General features: G+C 38.7%; 1 protein-coding gene across 2 annotated transcripts in view; it reads right to left on the reverse strand.

Moving 5' to 3' along the window:
- Window positions 1–17,952, reverse strand: part of CRB1 (crumbs cell polarity complex component 1) — a 122,463-nt gene that overhangs the window by 25,704 nt on the left and 78,807 nt on the right. For both annotated transcript variants that reach the window (XM_076337992.1, XM_076337991.1), the window contains exons 8-11: window positions 17,771–17,936; window positions 14,116–15,022; window positions 12,382–12,510; window positions 9,256–9,382 (exon numbers count right to left, since the gene is read on the reverse strand). In XM_076337992.1, the coding sequence (XP_076194107.1) occupies window positions 9,256–9,382; window positions 12,382–12,510; window positions 14,116–15,022; window positions 17,771–17,936 (1,329 nt within the window). The remainder of the gene's footprint in view (window positions 1–9,255; window positions 9,383–12,381; window positions 12,511–14,115; window positions 15,023–17,770; window positions 17,937–17,952) is intronic.

The raw sequence follows: 17,952 nt of genomic DNA on the forward strand, positions 1-17,952 counted from the left end.
GCTTTGGGATAAAAAAAGGTAACTGTTACATCACTATATAAACTCTGTGGAGGAGACGTATACCTACACTGCCATTTCACTGAGGGATTCGAGTCAGCCCAGATAAGAGGACCAAACAAGTTCTTGGACAAGAGGGAAAAGACAGTCCTGTCCCTTGGGGGATAAGAAGAGGGCAGTGTGTGAGCGTTAGCAGTGCTGCGCCAGACAGCGCTGTCCTCCCTTAGGCTCCAAGATGGTTTCTGTGAGTTACGCTCGGAAGAGCTGCTGGCTTACCAAGTTTAAGCCCAGCAGCCAAAATCCCAGTCTGCTACCCACTGGCATAAAGACAAATCTTTCCGTTTATTTCAGTAATGTATAAATTAGACCCCAAACTATTTATGTGCTTGAGAATCTCCAAAATCCCCCCAAAAAAGTAAGAAAAGTAAAAGTAGAGTATTATTTTTATATTTTTGAGTTAATTGTTCTAAAGCAGCTTTCAGAATACCTTCCCTCAGTGCTAAGCCTGCTGCATTATTTCAAGATAGAAAAAAATAGATAAAAGAGAAAAGACCATTAAGTCTCATGAACCATATGAGAAAAAAGATGTGAAATTTAGTATCTGAACAATGCAGGCATGGAGTGCATGAATGTGTTATAAAGTGAGCAATGACTGAAGTAAATGCCCATGTGATATGCGTGCGAGTCTACAGGGAAAACATCAGAAGGTGAGAAAAAGGAAAACAATGCCATTGCAACATAAAGGATGGTGTACAGACATAATGTGTTAGTCTGAATACTAAATGTGTTATGCGAATACCGTACTTGAGCTGATTCCTATACTGCGGAATGTTATGCCGTCATATGTCATCTGGGCTCCCTTTTCTGCTTATATTTACCATGCACATTAAATATTCAATTGCTTTTCACTGATGCGTGCAGTAATGCTGGCCTTGTGAGGAGCTTTCTTGTCTTTCCCAGCTAAGACACATCAGATAACCTTATTGTTTTTGCATCCTAATGTTTTTGTACCTTATGTTATGACACATTAAATGTGTTTCTTGCAATATCCTTTTAGAAGTTTTAGTTAAATCCTGTGTTTTGAATACAGACTAATAGAAAAATAGCAAAGGATATTAAGGGGCTGTTCTGCTCTGAAAAACAACTGTAAAAATGGCATCGTGACATTTCCAATGACTTCCAGAGCAGAGCTGCTCATTTTACAAATCTAAAGATGTTTCTTCTTACCCCACATTTGACCTGGCACAGGAATAAAGCTGGGTTCTCTCTGGCTCCTACCATCAATGGTAACGATTCTGCCATGATGGGTGATCTACAACCATGTGAATGACGTGAAAACAAATAAATTCCAGCTTTTTCCCCCGCTCAGTTACGCTGACTCTGCTAATAATAATAATACTATTATTTCAATAACCTCTCATCAGACTGTAATAAGTTTACCTGTGCTGTACAGTCCTTTTCTGAAAATAGTTGACATGATGAGGGTTTTCTCAAAGTAAGGTACTGCAGAGAATAAATCAGAGGTACCAGGGAATACCCTTTATGCTTCCAGCAGCAGGCTTACAGAATGTAGGTTATATAGACCAGACTGCTTATTTCCTTCCCACAGTCTGCTCACTGTCTAGATCTTAGGAGCATCAGGAAAGCTGATACGTGAGAGCTGGCTTCTGCTCGTTGGTAGTTCTCCTAACCCCCGGCTTGCTCCCCGCTTGGGAAAGAAAGCCAGCTGACCATGGCTGCTGGAGGCTGAGGGCATCAGTTTTGAACAGGGATTCAGTCCTCTGTCCTTTGATCCTCAAGTACCACTGGCTTCAGTGTGATTTTAGAGCATGTAAATGAGTGGTTTTAAATATCTCTGATTTCATGAGGTTATATTATCGCGAGGCAAGGACCTCAAACGCAGTGGAGTTAGCTATGCAGGACAGGGAATTTCAGAGAAATGGTTTAATTTTGAAAATATTTTACTGTACATATTAGTCTTTCTCAACAGGCTGCAAGAGCACTGGAGAAGACAAAAGTCACAGTAGATACAAACGTGCTCACTTACTAAGACATCAGTCTGATGGTCCCCAATGGCTCGACCCGATCTTGCTGCCTGGAGTCACGGGTCGTTCAGCCACACCATACGAGGGGAACCTGGAGCTGACCTCCGCATATGGCGAGACCCTCTGTTCACTCTCTGCAGGTTATAACAGCTGGGATAAGCTTTTCAGTGACCCGGGGCACCCACAGCTCCTCAGCTGGTGCTGTGGAGGAGCAGCAGGTGAGTGGCTTGTCTGAAAATCAGGGTGGTAGCACTTCTCAGTTTCACTTGGCTTACCCAGCTTTACTTCTTCATTTTACCACACTCCTGAGGCTGAATATTATTGTCTCAGTGTTGCCAACATTGAGCATTCAAGCTTAGGCTAAGAAGAAAAATTATTAAATTGCCTTAAAAAAAAAATTTTAATATGAAAAATATTTTTTAAAAATTCTGCGTTGTATTTTCTGCCTTCTATGGCTCTTAAAACCTTCTCCAAGCTTGGGAGGGCTAGCAACTTATCTTCTTTCATGGAGGCTGAAAACTGTGTGTTGGAATGTAAAATGAGCCATCTAGGGCAGAACCATTATTTCAGATTGAAGGTGCTGACAATATTGCTATCCTAGTTTCACAAATGAACAAACTCTAAGTATGGAAATGTCCTAACCATCTGCAGTAGGAAAGAGCATAAGTTCGGGACAAGAACAAATCTATGCTGATCACAAAGAGAACAACGTTCTTTCACCAAATACTTTCCCTTACAAGTGTGTAAATTTCTTCTTTGGATTTTTTTTGTTTGGTTTTTTTGCATTTGAAGAAGTAGAACACTAGTACTACTCTTGCACTCAGTCTCCTAATATTGAGAAGTTTTCTGCTGGAAAGAGGAGGTGAAACATTGTTTTTTTTCTTTTCAAATGACATCCTAAAGTTCTAAATTTTTTTGCAACCTCAAGACATAAACTGCTAAGAATACTGGCCTAGAACTGATGCAGTGTGAAAACTAACCTGCATGACCGTATTTGCCATTATGTTGCTCTATAGGTCTTGAAAATAAAACATTGTTTATCTTTCTGTGTATAATAGCAAGATAGAGGTATACAAGAGCAAAACAAACAGGTGAGGCCACAGTCAGATTGAGGGGGAAATGGTGCAGTTGTTACATTCCTGATGTCCACATCTTTTAGTCAAATGGTAATTATCCATTAATAGCCTCATAAGTATGAATATGTAAATAGCTATGGGATGCATTATTCATGAATCACCAGGCATTAATTATTGTAATTAAGTATCATTTGCTACGTTCATATTACTAACCCTTGCAGTTAATGAATACATTAACTAATCGCTGTAGAGCAGATTCAATCAAAATTCTGTGTGTCTGTGCTATGGAAGCCTGAGAGAGTTTTATTGAATTTAGATTCAATATTGAACATATCTTACATGCTTATCACTGTATTTTTAATGACATTAAATGTGAATCGTAACCTCCAGTGCATGATGCTTGTCCTTGCACCCAGGAGGATGGAATGGTACCAGCTGGAAGAGGATATGAAAGCAACAACGGTGCACATCAGAGCACATAGCAGTAGCTACCTTAAGCAGAACTTTAATTCTGGGACATGAAATCCACCACCACTTTCAAGTTTCATGTATATTCACGTGTACAATAGGAGCGGGTATGCTTTGTGAGGAAGTGCTGTCCCAAAGGTGCAGCTGATGATAATGTTCAAGAAACAATTTCAAAGTACAGACCGAGCTGTTCGCCAGTCGGTGCAGGGACAAGTCTGCCTTTTGCTAGCACAAGCAGAACGCAGCACTAGCAGGACGTGCTCTTGAGCCTAATGGGGCCTCAGGGCACTCTTGAAACACAAAGTAAAATGAACAACCAAACTCTGCATTTTTTTTTACTCTCTGGAGATCTATTTCAGATAATAGTAATCTAAGTAACACAGAAAGAAGACTTGCTGGATGGTTTTTGTGGCTTTTTTTAGGCTATAGTTCTTAGAACCAGGGTTTGTGGTTCTTGAAGTAAAAATTTTTAAGAATTTTTCATTGCAAACAAAAGTTTCCTTATTTTTAGGGAGAATCACTAGCTCAAGATATAAAATGTAAGTTCAAGTGCTAAAAGTTAATAGGTACAAGTAAAGTCCTCCTTTGGCTGAACTTTTGGGTGTCAAGCCAGGAAAAGTATGTGCAATGAAAGAATGAAACCTGATGTCATCACTGCGAGTTTGAAGCAGATTTTTTCCTATTTTTAGTTTCACCAACATACTGTAGTCACATGCACTGAGTAAATTGAGTATTGGATCTAGTTTCTTAAAAATTAAATGTTCTGGGAACAAGAGAATTCAAGTAAGCATACAACATCAAGGATATTTTCCAATTCACAAACACATGGTCTCTTTGTAGTTAAAATTGTGATAGGATACTGCTGGCAGAGTCTGAACTGTATTAGAGTACCTGCAGAGGAGGGTCAGTCAGAGCCTGTTTTTTAAGGGTCAGAAGTAGGAGCTATTGTCAATAAAGCAGCTCTGTCATTCCCTGTGTATACTTCCCCAGTGAAATACCTCTCGTGTTTGCCAAACACATTAAAGAATACCCTTTCATTCATCCCACAGCTGATGCAAATCCCTTTGCTCTTCCTTCCAGTACCTCCATCGCTGCTGTCTTTCCCTTCTTTTCAGAAATCTTACTTCTTCCTCAAGCCCAAACACTAGTACTTCTCATTACCCATATTTCTGAATGACAGTTGCTGGTGTCTGAAAAACAATTTGAATCTTAGTATCAAAACATAGGGGGATCCATTACAGATAGTATCAGTGTTCAGCATCACAAGCCATGCCTCCAAAAATCATGACCTTGCTTGTTTGCTTTCTTTCATTTGCATGTCTGGTATCCCTCCTATAATTTTGAGCATATTGAGACGATGGTTTTCCAAGCTCCTCTCAACACCCAAAATGGTATGATCCTTTTTTTTTACTTTCTTTTTTCTTAATGAATACTGAGATTCTCATAAAAGCATGAACTCGTCTATGAGTTTGTGTTCTAAATTAAAAAATCAAATATCAAAAGATTTGCAAAAAAATTGCAACACTGGAGATGTATGAAGGTCTTGCTGTTATATCTTAATCTTAAACATGAATAATGGCCTTTTCAACCTCTCAAATTCTAAAAAATCTTAGCAATTGGATGTATTTTCAAAAAAATCAGTGCTTAGTGTCATTATTCATCCAGCTGTTTTTTCATGTTTGCTTCTATAGCTGTTTCCCTTTAAATGTCCTACACCTGCATTTCTTTTAAATATATATACATATGTTCAAGACAGTTACTTTAATTGATCTGGCATTTGTTTCTTTATTTTTTAACCTTTTAAACTAGAAATATCAAGTCTGTTCTCCACTGGGTGTGTTGGAAGACCAGTGCACGGGACAGGTCCAGCCTATGGGCTATAATAGCTCAATAGAAACGGATGACCCATCAAAATGTTAACGGAGACCTCGTAACGCTCAACAGTTTTGTAAGCATTGACAGTACGTAAGGAGGAACCAAGTAATGAGTCACTTTAAGCCACGTGGATAAAATCCCTTCCTCTCCGAATCGTTGGTCTGGGGGCTTGTTTGTTTTGTGGTGCTCTGTAAGGTACCAAGAGCTACCCAGCAGAGGTAATCAATCACCCTTGATGGGTAACACGGTATTGCAGCTGAAGTGGTTCGAGCGGCTGGACCGCTTTATTGGGAAGCACCTGGCCCTGCACTCAGGAGTCAGCACTCCTGGAGAAGACATAGGGAAGGTACAACCTTAGTGTTTGTGTGGTGTACGTGTAAAGTGCAAATGTTCAGAAAACATGGCACACTAAGTAAATGGAGGCATCAGCAGAAAATGAGGAGTAGACATAAAGAGACAAAGGCAGAAGGTTTATTTTGTGTATAAAGGTAGGAAAGTTATGTACACGTGCACAATGGAGTGGAGAATACAGAAGTACAAAGAGGAAAGGAGCAGCATTTCTGAAGTCAGGGGATGTTTCATGATGACAAGGCATTAGAGGAAGGAAAGAATTCAATTACAGGTGTGTACTCTGAAAGACTGAACTGATGCTCTGCGAATATATTCTAGATTAATAACTTGCATATTCCTGTAAATCCATATAAAACCAGTATTTAATATTGTATGTACACTCTTATATCAAGTTTCTAGTATTGAAGAGAAAGGGTTTTGGAATCTCTATACAGATGTATTTTTTTGTTTTCAGTGTTATGCCTACAGCTATAGTATGTCAGACATGTTGTTATTACATGTATTGCTTTCTACCTTTCTTCAACATTAATACCAGGATGAAATTTTTGCTTATTGTAGTGTATCCTGTAATGTATACTCTATAAAGTACCTAACAGCTCAATTTACTTATGTGGGAGCTGAAATAAACCCAGTGAGAAAAAAACCCCAAACTTTATTGTGTTTCTCTTAATTTTGATTTTTTTAAAAAAACTTGAACAGCTTTGATTAGTAGCATCATTTTTTTTCATTTGAATTTTCAAAAATTTCTTTGCTTTGCTTTTAGTCAGCATTCTGAAATGACAGGATAGTTTTCATTTCAAGTTATTTGTGTTTAAATTTTTCATTTTTCATTTCAATAATACCGAACCAAGTAACATTTTTAGCTATGATTAAATAAAAACTACAGTTTGGAATAAAATTTCAATATATTCCAACATAATATGTTGTTTATTATTTTAAATTTCCTCATATGAAGGAAAAATGACATTTTAACTCAAAACAAAGTGAATGTTTTCATTTTGTTTTGTCTTACTCTAATATTTTAAACGAAAATGTAGACATTTCACACAGAAATATAGATTTCATAAAAGAAAAAAATCTTTTCCTCTGACATTGTAAGTTTGATCACACTACTTTATCTGGAGTAAAAAAACTGTTTTCCAAAACTGTATTTTCATTGAAAAAAAATGCAGTTTGGTTTTGGTTTGTTGTCTTTGTCTGTGTTATATAATTCATGATGTTACATGTGATTCCCAGTAAGATAACTAAACCCTACATCTGATAGAATACGCAGTTTTGTTTCTGACACTGCTAGATTAATTTCATCCCCAGTGCTGGAACATGCATTCCCATCTTGTGTTTATTGTTTGCTTACAAAGAGGAAAGGAACTTTTGGTGGATTGTTTTTTTTTTTTTTTTTAAATAAGAGATTAACAAGAAAATTACCCCAATTGCTTTTCTGGTATGATAAAGACAGCAAAGAAATTATCCTCATGTAATACAATTATTGTAAGTTAATATATTGTGCTTAAGTTTTCATACTAAGGCAGGTGCTTGACACAGGAATATGTGACATATCACAGGGATGAATCATGGTATTTTCCATAAATGTGCAAAAAATGTGTTTGGGGTTTTTTTTCCCCCTGAAAATAGGAATAGGCTTTTTAATAACACTAGTGTTGCTGCAATTATGCGCTGAATGGTATTCAGAAAAATAACAGACTTTGGGACATTTATGAAAGGTGGGAAACAAAAAATAGAGGCTTGATTCCCAGGCAGTGACTTCTGCCGTGGCAAAACAGGAACCTGAACATCTCACTTATACATGTTTTAAGATGTCTTAATGCAACTGTAGAATTAAAGGTGGGATTTGCTCTTCGTGAACACTCCAATCCGCAGCAAGTTGGGTAGGACTGAAGAAACAAGGTCAGTTTTGAAGTGGAGAGACTGTAATATCAGTGGGCTCAAGGACGCCTGCAAAAGATCAGCTGTTCTCTCTGGAGTCATAAAACTTCATTGTATAATGTTAGTCAGGCTTTCCTGTAACTCTGCTACATGCCATATCACCTAATAATAAAACACCACCTTATACACACTTACTTTTTTGAATCATCACTCAAGGACACTATTTAAATGACTAAGAGGGGTACAGAATCTATACAAATATAATACGATCATGAAGCCCAAATAAATGGTTGCACTGTTCATAAATGGTTTTTACCTTAAAGAATTGTTCAGAAAAACAAAAACTCATTTTTCACTACTGTTTTGTATTTAACGGTGTACTTCAGTTGTGTCTACACTCTCAAAGGCAACTACACAGATATTTTGCTATTACATTTTTTGCTGAACCTCCTGGTATTCATAATTTTCAGGCCCCTTATTTTCATTCTTTAAAGAATCCATGGACAACCAATCAACTGAACTACCTTGATTGCTTCCTAAGAGGGAAAAAAAACCCCAATGTATTTTTGTCTGATGACACTCATGTCTATTGATGGATAACATAGATGTACTTAAAGCTGTAGAAATCTTTGAATAAACAACAAATCTATGATTTTAAGGTCTGATGTACTTACTGGGCCTTTCTTGAAAGATTGATGAAGATTAAGACAGCTGTATTTTATCTCAGTAGAAGATATTGGAGATGCACAGGCTACCAGAGCAGAGGTTCAGGGTCAGTGATATCAGTGCAGGATTGCCACTAATTCAAGCGGATGTGAGTGTTCTCAGTATGTTGCCAATTGCTAATCCAAACCATTATCTAATTACCCAAAAATATCACACATGATTTCACAGGTGTAAGACCAAACTGCCAAAGAAACAGCAATGAACATGGTATGTGATGCAAAGATAGTGACCATCTGTAAGATTTAATAGTAAAATTTGCCATATTGAAGGCAGTGCCACTCATTGCACTTTTAAATAAGAGATTAACAAGAAAATTACCCCAGTCACTTTTCTGGTATGATAAATACAGCAAGGAAATTATCCTCCTGATCTTTGCCACTCTTTGCAGTAGGGTTTGAATGCCACCATCAGCATATCTTATAGTTCTTGTTAATACATATTGTCTGTTGGTGTGTCCCACTGTTGCCCACTGACAGTGTGTATGTGGTGAAATGCTCAGGTGGAGGTGGGATGAAACACTTTTTAAGATCTGCTAGCATTTGTTCTAAAATTAAGTGAAAGAATTAAAACAGATCCAAAGCGATTCATAGAAAATCATTCAAAGAAATATAAAACAATTTTTAAAACTCTGATGTTCATATTGCTTTGCTAAGCTATTTGGTCAAGGCATCTTCTGCTGCATTAAAATACAAAAGTTTAAAGACTGCTTAATAGTCTTCCTGGTCACCCCACTCGACCGCTGGATCATCATCCATTCGTAGAATAAGATAGGAGAGAAGCTGAAAGAGATTCTGCCACAACAGTAAAGAGACAAAAAAGGAGAGGTCGCTTACATCTATCTCACAGCGGTCTCCAGCATAGTTCACGTCACAGAGGCAGTGGAACTTGTTGAGTAGGTTCTGGCAGAGGCCCCCGTTCAGACACGGGTCGGAGCTGCACTCATCAATGTCCTTTTCACACCTAGAGGAAAGACTGCGAATAGTGAGCATCTGAAATCACAAATAAAACGTACCAAACAGGCACGTTTTTAATTCAGAAGCTTTTAGGGGAAGGGAGAGGAGGATGCTCTGTTTGAAATCTGTGGTATATTTCCACACGTGTTTATGATTTTATTAACTACCTGATTAGCTACACTGAAATCCTGGACTTCCTGTATTATTTTCAAACACAGATAGTTAAGCCGGAAATTTCATCTCTGTAAAGCATTTCATAGTTAATGGTGCTTAGCAATGTAAAATGAAAGTTTGTGTATGCTTTTAGAGCTAGATCTGGCGCAAGTCCTGCCGACAGCTTGCTTATCCATTTTCATTGTTATGGGGAGCTGAGGGCACATTTTCCTTCTCAGTAGTCTGGATATAAGTCAAAAAAAATGTGTGTTTTTCCCAGCTGAGTGCCCCTGGGAATGCTCACCTGCTTTTTTTTTTCTCAATTTGAAATGCCAGTAAGTGCTCAGCAGAATCTCCTATACGGTCTCCCTGAGGACATGGCCCCCGAGAATGGTAAGAATGGTGCAGAACAGGGCTTTACAAGCTTAAATATGTATCATTAAATGTTTTTGAGTTAATTCTGATGACAAAGAACATTTGAGTTCTCATAATTTCTCAAGGCAACCAATTGAACGTTAACGAAGAATGTGTGAGGCTGTCTGAAAACTAGTAATGATTTGGTGATGTGCTGTTCTGACAAAGCTTCCCCTTAATTCCCTGCCCCCATTTTTCTCAAATAATGCTAATGATGAAACCTAATTTTTCCAGATAAAAAAGCAGATTTATTCTTGAAAAAGAATCTTCCTCTGCATTATAAGGAATTGCTTTGTTCCATCATATTCATAACCATGCAGTAATTTTTTAGTCTTACATTAGAGAAGAGCTGTTCTTTATATTAAACACTTTTAGCTGATTTTCTTTATTAATCTATAAAAAAGTTTCAACAGTTTCCTTCAATGGTAAGTTATGTTCATATACTTCAAAAAACTAACTAAAAGCATTAACCCAATGTATAAAAATTTTATAGCTATGAACTTACCTATGCAAATAAAAAACCCCCAACCAAATCATCCAGGGAATTAGGCATCTGAATCCAACTGAATTTCAGGAAAACTTAAAACCCTAATTCCTTTAAGTAATTTTAAAAAATCCCAGCCTGAACTCAATGATAAATTTGTGTTCAAGAGACAGCTAGGTCTCCTTTTATGAAGAGTAATCTTTTCACATTTCCCTTTCCACCTATTAAGATAATTTTTTAATTTTTTTTTGTGATCCCAAGTCAATTGATTGACATAGAAAGATACTATTTTCTCTGTACTCTGCATCAATGACTTTCTGAGGGATGAAATATTGTCTTAAAGGAAAATGTCTACTTTATCAATCTAATAGATAAATATACAAAGGGTTTGGGTTTTAATTTTCTTATTAACTGATATATTTGAATTTGTTCTGAAAAAAAGAAGGGGTGAAATTTTCTCATTTGGTATCCTAAGATCTGCAAGCACGGAAGTACTACTGGTTTATGATTTGGCAGCCTGGAGAAAAAGAGGACAAATAGTCAATTTTAGACATTGGAGAAGAATGCCTTGCTGTGATAGTCAGTTAAAGTGCGGTACGCTTGGTACAGGGCTGCCGTCCAACATGAGAATCATGGGAACCATAAAATAGAGATTATTGCCAACCAGTGGGATGGATGTAAGGAGGGCTCACTCCCAAAGCTGTAGTTAGCAAGTTGCCTGGCAGGGGAAGGAAGAAGGAAAAAGTACTTTCCTTCTACCTTGAAGTACCAAGAAATATACACACCAAAGAACTGTCTGAGAATACGCTTTTACTTTTTTATATTTTATTTTATTTTATTTTTTTCACATTTTTTTGAATATTGTGAGGTGGGACACAGACCTTCTGGCTGAATTAAACAGTACAATGCAGACATGTCTGCCAACTACACTATGCACTGAGTGGGTGGAAATTTTAATTTTTTCTATCTTTTATAGCTTACTGTACTGTTTTCACAAAATCAGTGCGTTAATAAGTTTTTGAGAGAATGAAAACCTTTTGTTGAAAACTCTCTGTGTTTGCAGAGCCAGCATAGCTTGGTCCTGTTGAGCTTTTGGATATTATGCTCTGATGTAATACTAATTTCACTAAGAGCACGTACGGTATTTCCTTTCTCACTACCCAAAAAGGTGCCCTTACCTATTCAGACTATATTATGACTGGGACAATGTCTTCCTACGTTTCTACAGCACCTAATGCCCTAAGGATGTCAGGACTCCCTGCTCCAGAGCTGTTTGTAGAAAATTATCAAATGGTAAGTGTGAATTACGACAATATGCTACAAGATACAAATTTCACTGTGAGGAATACCCCTCTGTTTCAGACTAAAATATAACATGTAAAAAGTATTTCTTAACTTCTTTTTAAAATAATAATTCTGTTTTCATACTTCAGCATTCAGTAAGAAAGTAACAAGCTGCAATGCCACCAGGTACTTCATCTCATACCATCCCCGTGGAAGAATAGATTGCATATTCACAACACATACTTGAAAATGAAACAGCTTTGCATATTCATGTGTCAGTGTATTGTAGCTGATTTTTATATATGAGCAGGATATGTGTGTTTCTGTCCCCACCTACAGAAAGATAACATTCTAGCTTGCAATATATAAAATTGGCGTGGAATCCAAAAAACATAGAAGTGTACAATGCTGTCTAAGAAATAGTATCTTGCACTGGAGTTAATGGTTGGATTGACTCTTGCTGCATTAATTTGTGATTTTTTGTCTAAGTAAAACTGCTATACTTTCAGACCCTCAAAGTCACTCAAGCAAGGAACTGCTGAACTTAAACCACTGCTTTGTCTGTATTTCTGTAAGAGGGCAAAACCCCTGTGGCCATTACCCTCTGGGCCATTCTGGAACAGCTCTAGGAAGAATTGCTCCACAAAGATGTGCTAGGCAAAGCATCTCACCGTTCTCCAGCAAATCCTGGCAGGCACACACATGTCAACTTGCCGCTGAGATTGGTGCAGTTGCCATAGTTGAAACATGTGAGGTTTCTCTCTTCATTCCCACAAACTGTATATGGTAATCTTCTGTATCTAGATAAATAAGAAGGCATTGGCAGTTGTTATTTGCACTTTCCTTGTTTCTGGATGTCTTGTGCTCTCTCAGCTTTTCATTTGACTCTAGTCCACTGCTTTAGTGGAAAATATTTAGATTTACCTTGCAAATTTGTTATTTGAATGCAGAACCTAGTACTGTTACTCTCCAAATAGAGGGAGCAGTGCTCCTGCTGGCAAATACTATTCAATACCAATGGGAAAGGCGTTACATTTTACCTGTAAATGAACACACAGTTGCAGGGGCTGCACATACTTAGCGCCTCCTTGTTTTCCTCTTTGGAAAGGAAACCCCAAATCTGTGTGCATTGACACACCTGGTGCCTAGGGTACTCGGGGTGCTCACGGTTAGTGGTAGGCAGCAACTGAACTGGGGGAGCAATGCCATTACTGGCTGGGGTATCATCCAAAGGAAAGACAGCAGGAACTGAGGTTTAAGACACACAAAACACGTTTTGCTTAACTTTTTAATTTGCTGAATTTGGTTTTCCTTTTCCAAGTATTTACTGGCAAGTTAATGATTCATTTCTTAGCAAAAAAAAAAAAAGGGGGGGGGACAACACTACCTACATTACTGATGTGGCTCTGTGTGATACCTGGACAGCAGAGTAGAAGAGTTCAAAAGAGATAGACCATATTGGGCCAATATAAGGCATCTTCAAATCTCAGGATGTCATTACTACTCAAAAAAAGTCAACAAAAATTGACAATTGTGTACTTATAGCCTAAAAGACTGTGGTTGGGCAGCATGAAGACAATTGTCTGTTTGCATCCTTCAGGCTGCAGCAGACTGGGTTTGTTGGAGTCCTCTGGAGGAAGGAGAAGGATTTTGCCTTCTCTGAGAACAACGGGACAGGCTCAGAAGGGAGAAGTTTATGGTGTGCAGAGAAGGGCAATTAAAGGAGAGGCCAGGGAAGAGCCTGCAGCCTTTACAGAGGAGTGTCTGAGAAGAACAGGGAACAGGCATGTGAGGAGTCTCAGAAGTGATGGAAAGAGTGGGCTGTGTGGTGTCTGCAGCCACCAGGACTGCTGGGCTGAGAGCGCAATCTTGGAGGAAAAGACCCACCTAAGCAAAGATGCTGTGGGTGGGGAGAAAAACTTCTTTACAAGACATTCTAATGTTATTTTCTCTTACCCATCAACTCTGAATTTCTCTACTTATAGTTCTAGAGCTCTATTACTCTAATAAAGTATAGTTTTAGAAATTCAAAACCCTTAAAATCTTTTTTTCTAAAAAAGATGTAACACATCTATCTCCGAGCTCTGGCAGACCTGTAATCCTGTCATCGGAGAGCTGTAGGACCCAGTCTGGCAGCAGAGCTGGGCAGCAGAGCTATGCCTTGTTCCCTGTCTCCTTACCTCATCAGTCTCTGCCTCAGCTGCCAGCTCTCCACTGCCTCAGTCCACATCTAATTGATCTGTACAGCTTTCTGTACTGCAGACTCTTCATACATTAATTCTGCAGCCATGGTTAATATATAGATAGATGCATAACATCTGTGTTTAAAATGGAGACATCAGTGATGTAATAACCCTTCAGAAGACACCTGACAAAATTACACGGATCTGCCTTGTTTATAGTACCTGCAAAATTTTCCAGTGAAGTTGCCAGCACACAGGCAAGAATATCCATTAATCCCATCAATGCAAGTGGCCCCATTTGCACACTGGTGGCCACGGCAGTTGTCTATGTTCTCTTCACAATTTACCCCCGTGTAACCAGGTTCACAACTGCACTCATAAGAGGTGATCCCGTCAGTGCAGTTTCCATGAATGCAGGGGTTTGAAGAGCATTCATCGATGTTGACTTCGCAATGGGTGCCAGTCCATCCTTTGGGACATACACAATGGTAGGAAGTATAGAAGTCTTCACATATCCCCTCATGCATACAGGGATCTGAGCTGCAGACATCTACCTGCAAACAGCCAGTAAGAGCAGGGTTTGCGGATATTTTGAGAAATTGCTCCTCTTGAGGTTTTTTAGTAGGGATGTCAGCATTTTCGAAGTATGAGAGATAAATGCCACTGATTTCTATGGTGCTCATACATCCTCGCAGGCCATCCAGACTGTCAAAAGCCTTGTCAGCCACATAGATGTCTGTCTCTTCTCTTAAAAAGTTGAGGCTTCCTGCGGCAGTTGTGCTAGTTGCAGTGTCTTTCTTGTTATCTATATCAATGTGCCATCTAGAGAACTGGGACAGGGGCTCTACCATAGAGACCGTCACTTGATGCCATTTCCCATCACTCACAGGCTGTGAACTAGCGAGGGTCAGCTTATAAAAGCTGTTGCCGCTTTGCAATTGAAAGAGTAATTTGGAGTTGTGAATACTGATGGTAACAAACTCTGGCTCCTTCTCTGCATACAGAAGTATCACGTCAGTGTCCCTAGTTCGAAAGCCAAATACGATATTGGTGAGGTCTCTGCTGATTTTTCCGTTGCTTCTGTAAAATATCGCACTGCTTCGGCCACTAAACACTGCGTTAGCAAGACCTGTGCAAAGATAATAATTGAGAAACCAGGCCAACTTTAAACCAATACATGTGGAACAATATCTCTTCAATGCCCCATGCTCCCTGTCATGTAAGTCCTTTTGGGTTTGCTGAAAAACAATCAAATTCCACCAGTGTTTCAGTTATCCTTGCCTGCCCTCATGGCTATAGAAATTACAGGGCAGTGCCAGCACCAGCTATATTAACATCAAAAGTGTGCTGCTTTGCATCATCCCAAGTTACCGTTATAAAGATACAATTCTACATTAGTGTTATCTCTCTTTTTCCTCTTTAGACAAAGAGAAGGAGGTGATCATAACATGAGTATACAACTCAAACCTGAGGCTGAGAGGGTATTTCAAATGAAGATATATATTTGTCATTTTATGTTCGTTCCCTAAGTATTGGCAGCTAGTTATTCCCCATGACAGATCTGGCCGGGGTGAACCTTTGTCCTCAATTCCTCTTTTCTTAGGTAAAGCACTAAAGAGGTTTTAGAAAGTATTTGACTGGATCGCAATTTACTCTCACTGATGCAAAAAGGATGAATTTAATAGAAGTCAGTTGGCAAAAAGCCCCTGCAAAACCAATGTGAGAAGAGTCATGCCTGTCACGTTTAAAGCCAGCTTCTCCTGCTGTGTACGCACTGCCACAGCCCTGCTGGCGGCTCCGAGCCTGTGCTGGTGGGACTGGGAGGGCAGCAGAGTACTCAGTTTGCACTGCTGAGAGTAAAAATTGATGGGCAACACTGTGGCAGTTTTATGGACATTTTCACAGAGGTATTTGACATCTTTCATTTAGCATGGTTTCTACTAAAATGCACTAACTCGCCGGGCTGTAAATTTGCACGTTCTGAGATTTATGAGGATTATAGACAGGGAGGAGGGACAGGAAGGAATGTCTTCTGCCTGTACTTCAGACAAATTTAGCTTTGCAAGATCCTAGCACTGAGATAAGGTGGGTTCCTGAACTATCTCTGGGCTCAGAGATAGTTTCTTGATGAAAAGAACCCCTGGGAGTCCCAGTACGAAATTATTGACTGTATATCCTGATACTAAGGCAGCAGAGTTGTAGCTTCATTGCCTGGCGCATCAAATGTGGTGTCTTTCTCATAGGAAAAGTTTCCTCAGAGGAAACCATACTAAAAATGAAAGTCAGAGCTTTTCAAAATTATTTCTGCTTTTTTAAATGTCTCACAAAGCTGAGTTTTTTAAGCTCATAAAGCTAAAATACTCCTGTAGAACTCTTATTAAGTCCTGAGCACAGCAAGCCACCTGGATGTGCTTTTACTCTCAGTTGTGACACTGGGCATACAGTTTTGCTGTTACTTGATGTTCCCCACAGCAGCTTCCCGTACTGGCTTTTTCTCTTTCCTTGGAGTTCATGTTTTCCTAAAGGGCTTGCTAATTGTAGCCATCTAGGTGGAACTATAGCCACAGCCCCTGGAAAACAGCTCTTTTTCTGCCTTAGCTTAAAATGGTATTCAGAACATAAGACACCAGGCTGGCAGAGAACTCACTGGCCAGTAAATCTCCTTTTTTTCATTACCCTGTGTTGAACAACAAGAAGTCTATGTTGTAGCTAAGAAAACAACTAGCTAAAAATACAGCTCTGTAGTGCAGGAATTTTTGAATATCTATTAGGGAAACTCCCTACTATTGCCACATAAAACAGCACAGAAATCTAAAGGTGATCTAACCGTGTAAATGACTGAGTTTAGCAAAAGGGAACAGTTCAGATACTTTTCACTTCTCGGTCTGTGTGTGTTTATATTTTACCGTAATATGCAATAGTAAAGTTTATGAGAGAACATATTTTGATGTTATCATTAAAGACGTTTATTAGAGAAGGTGCAATTATTTTAATTTCAGTTATAAATTTTATCAAGTGCTGCAATGCTGATTCTAACAATCTCAACAAAAATAGCATCATATTGGTCTGTCAGCAAATTGTCTATGATAGAAATCTTTTGTTGACCAACCTTCTCATTCCTAAGAGTCAGCCATTCTAACAGCTTCCGTCAGGCTGTGTGTGTATTTATCTTCCTTCACAGCATCATTAGGGCTTTCTTTGATAGCAAAAAGAAAAAATATTGCTTCAAAATCCTTACTTGCTTTTTAAATTCCACTCCAGGGTGGGAAGGAGAAGGAAAGTGGAGAAGGAAAGAGATATGCAGGGTGGCTAATGCTCTTAAGACAGCTGATGATTTTCAATTTTCATCATCAATTTTCAAATAGACTGCTTGGCATGCAGGTGCTTCTTATGAAGATACTAGTTGAATAACTGTGCTGCTGGTATTAAGGTGACTTTCTTCAAAGACATTTAACATTTAAGAAAATCAAATGATGCAAAGTATGTCAGGTAGCTTGTCTTTTCAGGAGGATGGAGAACAGCCTAAGGTTAATCCAACACTGGATATCCTCTTATCTCTTTGCAGTGGAATTATGAGGGGTACACTCGTGTTCTGGCAATGTACTGATCTATTGTACAACCTCAACAAGTTGTGTTGAAAAAGTCAAAATCAAAAGTCCTGTAAACATTGGTATCTGTGTCAGGAGGTGTGGTTGAAAATTTCTGGGTTTGGTAGGGCAGACTCTTCCTGTTAATGTTACTTACAATTGACATAAATATTATTTATTACAGAAATAACATTTGAATGAGCTTTAAAGGCAGTTTTAAGGAAATGCTGATGGAAATTTCTATTGTTTCTAATCTCCAGAGATGATAGGAATAACTGAAATGTACCTACATTCAAATCCTTGGTGCACCAGCTGGCATTGTGCTTCATGAGGACAGGGCCCAAGCTCACACCACTTAACTTCCTCGCATGCCTTCCCCACTGTGTTAGGGGGGCATGTGCAAGTGAAGTCATCCCAGATTGAATAGCACACACCACCGTTGTGGCAAGGGTTGGACTATGGAGAAAGAGAA

Source organism: Aptenodytes patagonicus, chromosome 5 (assembly GCF_965638725.1).
Source record: "Aptenodytes patagonicus chromosome 5, bAptPat1.pri.cur, whole genome shotgun sequence".
NCBI lineage: Eukaryota > Metazoa > Chordata > Aves > Sphenisciformes > Spheniscidae > Aptenodytes > Aptenodytes patagonicus.